The 10,000-nt window shown below is 46.0% G+C and overlaps 1 protein-coding gene across 16 annotated transcripts in view; it reads right to left on the reverse strand.

Annotated features, from left to right (window-relative positions):
• Window positions 1-10,000, reverse strand: part of tou (bromodomain adjacent to zinc finger domain 2B toutatis) — a 413,452-nt gene that overhangs the window by 102,994 nt on the left and 300,458 nt on the right. For all 16 annotated transcript variants that reach the window (XM_070115190.1, XM_070115173.1, XM_070115185.1 and 13 more), the window contains exon 2: window positions 5,793-5,834. In XM_070115190.1, coding sequence (XP_069971291.1) covers window positions 5,793-5,812 — 20 coding nt within the window. In that variant the 5' untranslated portion in view covers window positions 5,813-5,834. The remainder of the gene's footprint in view (window positions 1-5,792; window positions 5,835-10,000) is intronic.

Genomic DNA, 10,000 nt, shown 5'->3' on the forward strand with positions numbered 1-10,000 from the left:
CTCCCCTTGTCCCTCTGCTCCTATTTCCTTCCCTCTTCTTCCCTCCCTTCGTTCCTTTTCTTTTTCTTTCCTGTCCCTCCTTTCCCTCCCTTCCCTCCTTTCCCTCCTTTCATCTCCCTTCCTCCTTCCTCCTCCCTCCCTCCTTTCCCTTCCCTTCCCTTCATTCCCTTCCCTTCCTTCCTTCCTTCCTTCCCCTCCCCTCCCCTCTCTCTCTCCCCCCCCCCCTGCAATACCACCCAACCCAAGCAAGCCAAGAATATTCCAGGAAAGGGGGACTTCGCCGAGACACACGATCTCCACGGTGATGGTGGTGGGGGAGGGGGGGGAGAGGAGAGAGGGGGAGAGGAGATTGGTGGGGGGAAGGAGGTGGCTCATGGAGGGGAAGGAAGGGGTGGGGAAGGAAGGAGGGGGGGAGCGAGGGATGATGTAGGGGAGCTGAAGGAAGAGGGAGGGAGAGAGGGTATGAGGGGGTGGGGGGTATGGAGAGTAGTGGAGGGGGAGGGTGTAAGGGAGAGAGGAATAAGGGAGGGCGCAGTAAGGGAGCGAAAGGTGGGGCGCAGGAAGGAGGAAAGGAGGGAGGGAGAGAGAGAGAGGAGGAATCGCAAGGAGTAGAAGAGCACGGGGAGGGGGAGGGAAGGGGAGAGGGGGAAGGGGGTTAAAGGAGGGGCGGCGGAGGGAGTAAGACAGCTCGTGGAGGGAGGGGGAGGGGGAAGGGGTTAAAGGAGGGCGGCGGAGGGAGCGGGGCGGCGGGCGGGGAGGGAAATCCGCAAGAAAACCATTAGGAGGGCTGAGAACACGGCGAGGCGAGCGCGGGCGGAGGCTCCTCGCCGCCCGGGGTTCGCGGCCTCGCTCGGGCGCCCGTCGGAGGCCTGCTTGCTTCGCTTTGCCTCGGCTTGCCTCGACTTGCCTTTTCGTCTTGCCTCGGCTTGCCTTAGCTTGCCTTAGCTTGCCTCGGCTTGCTTCGCCTTGCCTCGGCTTACTTCGGCTTGCTTCGTCCTGCCTTTTCTCCTTGCCTCGGCTTGCCTTAGCTTGCCTCGGCTTGCCTTTTCATCTTGCCTCGGCTTGCCTCGGCTTGCTTCGGCTTGCCTTAGCTTGCCTCGGCTTGCCTTAGCTTGCTTCGGCTTGCCTTAGCTTGCCTCGGCTTGCTTCGTCCTGTCTTTTCGTCTTGCCTCGCCTTGATTCGTTCGGTCAGGCGCGCGTATGTGTCTGTCGGTGCGTGAGGTGTGTTCATACATACTATATATACATATATATATATATATACATACAAACCTACCTACCTACATATATGTATGTCGGTGTGTGTGTGTGTGTGTGTGTGTGTGTGTGTGTGTGTGTGTGTGTGTGTGTGTGTGTGTGTGTGTGTGTGTGTGTGTGTGTGTGTGTGTGTGTGTGTGTGTGTACACATGCATATATATATATATATATATATATATATATATATATGCAAATGTTGCTGTTTATCTGTCTGTGATTTATCTATATATCTATCCATCTATCCACGTGCCTCCCTGCCTACCTATACACCCCCCCGCCTATCCCTTTCTCGCGCACACAAAACCCCACACAGCGAGGCATGTGCGCGCAGCCCACTCACACACCACCTCACGCCCTCCTTCAAAGACGTGTTGCAGAGCTCGCAAGGGGCTGACTGCTGCATCTCCCCCCTTTCATCTTGCCTCCCCTGCCCCCTCCCACTCCCCTCCCTCGTCCTCCTGTGCCCTCTCCTCCTCCCCTTCCTCTCTCCCTCTCCCTCGTCCCTTCCCCTCTCCCCCTCCCTCCTCCTCCTTCCACTCTCCCTCTCCCTCCTCTCTCCTTTCCCCTCTATCCCTCCCTCGTCCCCCTTCCCCTCTCGCCCTCCCCCTCCTCCCCAACCCCAGAGGAAGGAGCTGTGCCCTCGCAACCTCGATGACCTATGACCTGGGAGTGCAAGGCGAGGTCAAGGGTCAGGCTCCTAACGCCAACCAGAAGGAGACTTTTAGCCTCGCTCTCCCTTGCTCTCGCTCCGCTTCTCCCTGCCTCCCGCTCTTCCTTCCTCCCTCTCTCTCTTCCTCCTTTGCCTCCCTCCCTCCCTCCCTCTCTCTCTTCCTCCTTTCCTCCCTCCCTCCCTCTCTTCCTCCCCATCTCTCTCCCTCCCTCTCTACCTCCCTTTTCCTCTCTCCCTCCCTCCCTCCTCCCCTCCCTCTCTCCCTCCCTCCCTCCCTCCCTCCCGCTCTTCCTTCCTCCCTCCTTTCCCTCCCTCCCTCCCTCCCTCCTCCACACATACAAGCGCAAAGGCAAAAGCGCAAGCAATGCAGGCGCCGGGGAGGGAAGCAAGCACTGGAGGAGACACAACAAAGATACAGAGTTATATACTCATTTTTTTTTTTATTTATTCAACTGGATGGGTGTATGAATGTATGTATGTAAGGAGGGAAGGATATAGGAATGAGTGGATGTATGTATGTATGGATGGATGTGTATGGAGGGTTGGAAGGATGAGTGTATGTATGTATATATGTATGTATGTATATATGTATGTATGTATATATGTATGTATGTATGTATGTATGCATGTGTGGACGTATGTATGTATGTATGGATGTCTGGATGTATGTATGGATGGATGTCTGGATGAGTGGATGTATGCATGTATGGATGAATGAATGCAGGAAAAAATAAAGATAATGTCAAGAGATAGCTACGGCTAAACAGACGTGGAAAGACACACAAAGAGGCCGAGAAACAGCCCGCGAGCCACCCAAACAGACAGACAGAGAGACAGACACAGCGACAGATAAAAGTCCCCCACTCCATCTCCCCCCCCCCCCCACCGGCGCCTCTGAGCACACGACGCAACGAAATCGCAAACCTCTTCGCAAATCTGAGGCCGACTTCGCCACTCACGACTCCCTGCCTCTCGCCCCCTTGAAAAGAGAAAACAAGTCCACGCGGCCATTTTGCACGACGCGACCATCACACAAACATTGTTCTAAATATTCGCAGAGGCCTAATATGCATTTATCATCAGGGCCTCATCGCAGAGTCCGTTTTGCACGAGGCCCCGAGAGCGCTCCGTGCATAAGTCAGGGCTTAACAATCGCTTGCAATAAATGCCTAAATCACGGATGAATTTGGCATGCGAAGATGATCCATGATGCACAGGCTATTGATTCGGGCCGAGGCATACGCACACAGGAATACACACGTCAGGCATACGTACACAGGCATACGCACACAGGAATACACACATCATACATACGTACACAGGCATACGCACACAGGAATACACACATCATACATACTTGCACAGGCATAGGCACACAAGAATACACACATCATACATACGTACACAGGTATACGCACACAGGAATACACACACCAGGCATACATACACAGACATACGGACACAGGAATACACACCAGACATACGTACACAGGCAAACGCACACAGGAATACACACATCATACATACGCACACAGGAATACACACACCAGGCATACGTGTACATGCATACAAACGTAAAGGCATTAGCGCACAGGCATACACACACGGACTTACATTATGCAAATATGTATGGGTCCAATCGCTCTAACACTCTCAGAGACAGACAGACAGACAGACAGACAGACAGACAGACAGACAGACAGACAGGTGGACAGACTAGACACGAAGAGATACAGACATAGAGACAGATAGAAAAAGCCATTATGGCAGACAGAAAGAAGGACACAAACAGACGGACACTGAGACATAGAGAAAGATAGAAAGGACGACATAGAGACAGACAATGGTAAGGAGACAGACAAATAGACACAAAGATAAAGGTATAGACAAATACATAACACATACACAAGATATATATACAATATATACAATCCCACGCCATCAGACCACAACAGGAAATGTATCCTGGGAAAGAGAGAGAGAGAGAGAGAGAGAGAGAGAGAGAGAGAGAGAGAGAGAGAGAGAGAGAGAGAGACAGAGAGAGAGAGAGAGAGAGAGAGAGAGAGAGAGAGAAAGAGAAAGAGAAAGAGAAAGAGAAAGAGAAAGAGAAAGAGATAGAGAAAGAGATAAAGAAAGAGAAAGAGAAAGAGAAAGAGAAAGAGAAAGAGAGAGAGATAGAGAAAGCCTCAGAATGAATCCAATAAATCCCGTATAATTTCCATTCGAAATGAACACCTTTAATACACAACACTATTAAAAATGATTAATGGAGGATAAGATACTTAGAAGAAACACTAAAACCACAAATTATCAGAATCCTTCAGATGCCAGATCGTTAATATTCATTTCTGTCACGGGATGAAGATCACGTGACATAACAAAAGCAGAACAAATAGACATAAATAAATAAATAAATAAAGCACGTATAAAGGCTACTGACCCCCTTCCCCCCTTCCACCCCCCTCCCCAACCTCCTCCATTTCTCCCCCCCCCCCCGTGCTTTGTCTGCTTGCCCGACCCCAACTCCTTCTTCGAAAGATCACACTCCTTCTAGAAGATTCCGAGCTCTGGGAATGCTTTAGAAGTGTCTCTGGAATACGTGGGTTGGGGGAGGGGGAGGGGGGAGGGAAGGAGGGGGACAGGGAGGAGAGGGGGAGAGAGGGAAGGGAAGGAGGGGGACAGGGAGGAGAGGGGAGGAGAGGGAAGGGGAGGAGGAGAGGGATTGGAGAAGGAGGAGGGAGGGGGAGGGGGAAGGAGAGGAGGAGGGAGAGGAGAACGAGTATGGGGGGGAGATAGCCAAGGGGAGGGGGGCGGAGAAGCTCGGAATTTTCCTGCCTCGAGTTTTGTGGAGAAATGGAATGAAAGAGAGGAACAGCGGTGGAGGGAGAGAGGAAGAGAGGGGGATAAGGAGGGGAGGGAGAGGGGGCAAGGGGGAGAGGAGAGGGATGAGAGAGAATATGAACGAAAGGGAATGTGTGTGTGAGAGAGAGAGAGAGAGAGAGAGAGAGAGAGAGAGAGAGAGAGAGAGAGAGAGAGAGAGAGAGAGAGAGAGAGAGAGAGAGAGAGAGAGACTATTAACTTCTCTTTCTAATCAGAGAATCACAGCAACATCATCTTCATTTAATCCTAACCATTAAAACTATTAAAAGCAAGATCTATTAACTAAATGGCGACAAATAAACAATAAACGACCGAAACTATAGATGGTAAAAACGAAGAAAAGTATAAACGACTGAACTGCAGACGACAAAAAAATATAGACGACGAAACCCAAGAGACGATGCAAGCTATAGACGACAGAAAGAAGAGCATCGTCCACCTCTTTCGCAAGGAGATCCAATCGCACTCTCCGTCCTCGAATAAGCGTATCCGTGGCTTCCTAAAATCCAAACCCTTTTGCTCTGTACATGGGAGCACAAAATGAAGCCAGAGATGCGGAAAGGAGATTGAGATAAATGGATAAACGGGAGGGAGAGGGATTGCTGAGAAGAGGGTGGGAAGGAAGGGGTGAGGAAAGTTGAGAGGAGGGAAAGAAGAAGGAGAGCTGGGGAGGAGGGAGGAAAGCATAAAAGGAGGAAGGGCAGAAGGAGATAAGTTGGGAGGAGGGAAGGAAATAAAGAAAGGAGGTGGGAGATAAGGAGGGAGGGAGAACAGAATGTTTTGAAAATGCGAAGAGAGGCAGATAGAAACCGGTATAAGGAGATATCACACACACACACACACACACACACACACACACACACACACACACACACACACACACACACACACACACACACACACACACACACACACACACACACACACACAGAGGCCCAAGCGTCCCTCTGCAGCCAACAACTAATTAACCTAATGAGGTACTTACCTATCGGTGACCGGATGCATCCACGTCCGACTGTACTTTTCCCTGTAAAAATAAATTAAGTTTTAATGAGTGTTTTATAGTTTTATCTGAAATAATTGCATTAATATATCTATAAGTAGAAGCAACTTTATGAATGTTTTTTTTCTTATGTCTGTTTCTCTCTCTCTCTCTCTATTTCACTCTCACTCTCACTCACTCACTCTCTCTCTCTCTCTCTCTCTCTCTCTCTCTCTCTCTCTCTCTCTCTCTCTCACTCTCACTCTCACTCTCACTCTCACTCTCTCACTCTCACTCCCTATTTATTTCTCACCCCATGAACGTTTACAGTGTACACAGAAATATCCCCGTATTACTTCCACGTTCAGAAACCTTCCACAATAAACAAATACACAAATAAATCAACAGATGAAGACATAAATGTAAAAAAAAAGTGAACATGTACACTAATTAGCAAATGCATAAACAAACAAATCAATCAATCAATAAACAAATACATTAATAAACAAATGCATAAATGAACAAGTCAATAAACAAGTGAATAGATAGAAAAACAAATTAGGTAAGTAAATAAATGGAAGTATGCAGATATGTTCAAGCAGATCTCCCCCTTTAGCGAACGAAGTAAACATGAATCCGCATTTCGAATCCAGTGTTACACGAACGACCAGACCCTCCCCTCCTACCCGCTCCTTATTCTCCTTCCCTTTTCCCTCCCTCATGCCCTCTCCCCACTTCCTTTTCTTCTTTTTGTCTCGCTGTTTTTATCTGTCTTTGTCCGTCTGTTTCTTTATGTCTCTGTCTGCCTGTCTGTCTCTCTTTTTTCTTCCATTTCTTTCTTTTTCTCTCCTTCCCCATCTCTCTCTACCCCTATTCCTCTCCACTCTTCTTCACCCTCTCCCTCTCCCTCCCCCTTTTTTCCCTTCCCTCTCACTCTCCAGCTCCCTCTCCCCCTCTCCCTCCCTCCTCTTCTTCATCTTCTCCCTCTCCCTCCTTCTCCCCTCTCCCTCCTTCTCCCCTCTTCCTCTCCTTCTCCCTCCTCCTCCTCCTCTCCTCCCTCCTCCTCCCCTCCCCCTCTTCCTCTCCTTCTCCCTCTCCCTCCCTTCACGGTTTACAGAAACAAAGACTAGATTATCAAAAGCATAAAAAGCTTCACCAACCACATAGCGTTTGAAAGGAGTGGGGGAGGATGATAAGGAGGGAAAAAAAGTGAATAAGAGGAGAGGAAAGAAGAGAAGAGAAGAGAAAGAGAAGAGAAGGGAAAGGGAAGAGAAGAAGAGAAAAAAACAGGAGAAAGATCGAGAGAGAGAAAAATATACAGAAGCGAAAGAAATGGATAAGCGGATAGAAAGATCGTGAGAGAAAGATATCAAGAAAAAAAAATAGAAAAAAGTAAAAAGAAAAAGAAAAAGAACAAAGACGACCCTTACACCCCCCCCCCCCCCCCAGAAGGCGAGAGCGCGTCCGGACCACAAGAAAGAGGGGGCGGGAGGGGGGAGGGGGGGAGGGGGGAGTGAGCGGACGATCATTCGCGTCGTGTGAACAAAGCACCAATTAAGCCGTCACCCCTTTAAAACGGCCACTCTCTCCTTTAAGTTCATTACCAACACCTCCCTCCCCCTTCCCGTCCCTTTCTCCCCCTCCTCCCTTTCCCCTTTCCCCCTCCACCCCCCTCCCGTCCCCTAACACCTCCCCCCATTCCATTTCCTCCCCCTCCACCCCACCTCCCCTCCATCCCGTCTCCTCCTCCTCCCTCCTCCCCTTTCCCCCTCCACCCCACCTCCTCCCCCTCCCGTCCCCTCTTATCCCCTTCTCCTCCCCCTTTCCCCCTTTCCCCCCTCCACCCCCACCCCCCCTACGGATCTTTGTATCTCCCGAGTTCTGGGGAATCTTCTGGACTCTATTTTCCTTCGTCAGGAACCGCGCCTCCTCGCCTTTCTGAGATGAGAAAGTACACGAAATGTAATGTAATGTATGTAAGGAAAGTGTAATGTAATGTAATGGGATATGTGATGTTTTCTTCACATGTCCGTATCTTTCTATATATGAAAGATTTGTCAAAGTACACGAAATGTAATGTAATGCGAGTAATGGAATGAAAATGTAATGAAATGTAATGGGATATGTGATGTTCTCTTCATAAATAGATTATGTTCTCTTCATACATATCTGCTCTCCATATGAAAGATTTGTCCACACACACACGAAATGTAATGTAATGCGAGTAATGGAATGAAAATGTAATGGAATGTAATGGGATATGTGATGTTCTCTTCACATGTCCATATCTTTCTATATATGAAAGATTTGAAAGGGTTCGGTGACAAAGTACACGAAATGTAATGTAATGTGAATAATGGAATGAAAATGTGACGAAATGTAATGGGATGTGATGTTCTCTTCCAGCGTCCGTAGAAAGGTCATCCAGCTAATAACATGAAATGAAAATGGAAAAAAAACGTGAAAATAAAAAATATGGAAAACAGAAAAAAACTATATAATATATATATATATATATATATATATATATATATATATATATATATTATTTATATATATATATATTATATATATTTATATATATATTTATATATATATATTTATATAATATATATACATATATATATATATAACAATAATAATAATAATAATAATAATAATAATAATAATAATAATAATAATAATAATAATAATAATAACATTAAAAATCTAGAAACACAGATCACAAACAAAAATGCAAACGAAAACATAAATAATAAACAGAAAAGCCAAACAAAACGTGTCCTTTCTCAGCCAATCAGAGGGAGCCTCGCGAAGACCCTCTTGTCCCGCTGTTCAAAGAATGTCATGGTAGTTTTTATGGTATTAATGGTATGGTGTGATGCTATATGATGGTACAAAGTTTTAAAATTAGTAATAATAATAGTAATAATAATAGAGAACATTCTTAACAAAACGACTGTAAACCAGAGTATAATGATAATGATTATGATAATGATAATATTAATAATAATGATAATAATAATAGTAATAATGACAATAATAATAATTATTATTATAATAAAAACTATAATAAAAATAACAACAATAATAATAATAAAAAACAATAATAATAACAACAATAATAATAACAAAAATAATAAGAAAAACAATAATAATAATAACAACAATCATAATACAATAAAATGAAGTTCTGCGTTCATTTAAACGCAATGATAACCATTCTTCCTTCCGATATAAAAAGCCTTCTGAGACGTGTCCTCTGACCGCTATGCAAATGTTTATCGGCATCTTACTGCTTCCTTATCATTATCATCATTACCTATTCCTTTTATGCATTCGTTACCTCGTTATAGCGATTTTCATTATCAATGTCATTATATTTATCATTATTATCCTTTTAATCAAGAGTTCTTGGTTATCCTTCAAAATCATTCTCCCTTTCATCATATTTTCTATCATTTTGTTATTGATATACTTTATGTTATTCTTTTAATTGCCGTTTAGCATTGATTATCCTTTCTATCTAATGTCCTTTATTATAATTCCTATTTACATTTTATAGTCGCCATCCCTTATATTCCTCATTATTCTTATCTTAATTTTCATAATTCGTTTCCTATTTTCCTTTTTAAAATTAGTCCCTCCTTTCCCTTCCTCTCCTCTTACCATTTTGCAACTTAATTCTATTGCAAGCTATACAGTCCACGCGGCACGTTTCTCTCGCAATTAGTTCTCTTAATCTTACTTTCTTCTTCTTATTTTTCCTCCTTCTCTATTATCTCTCCTTCTCCTCCTCCTCCTTCCTCTTCCTCCCTCCTCCCACCTCTTCCTCCTCCTCCTTCCTCTACCTCCACTTTCTCCCTCCTCCACCCTTCCTCCTCCTCCTCTCCATCACCACCTCTTCCACCTCCTTCCTTCCACCTCCCCATCCCTCCTCTCTCTCCTCCTTCCTCCTTCACCTCCTCCACCTCCTCCACCTCCCACCTTCCTCCTTCCTCCACCTCCTCCTCCTTCCTTTTCCTCTTCCTCCTCCTTCCTCCACCTCTTCCTCCTCCTTCCTCCACCTCTTCCACCTCCTTCCTCCACCTCCTCCCCCTCCCACCTCTTCCTTCCTCCACCTCCTAATCCCACCTATTCCTCCTCCACCTCCCACATTTTCTTCCTCCTCCTCCACCTCCTCATCCCACCTCTTCCTCCTCCACCTCTTA

Source organism: Penaeus vannamei, chromosome 37 (assembly GCF_042767895.1).
Source record: "Penaeus vannamei isolate JL-2024 chromosome 37, ASM4276789v1, whole genome shotgun sequence".
In the NCBI taxonomy this organism is placed as follows: Eukaryota; Metazoa; Arthropoda; class Malacostraca; order Decapoda; family Penaeidae; genus Penaeus; species Penaeus vannamei.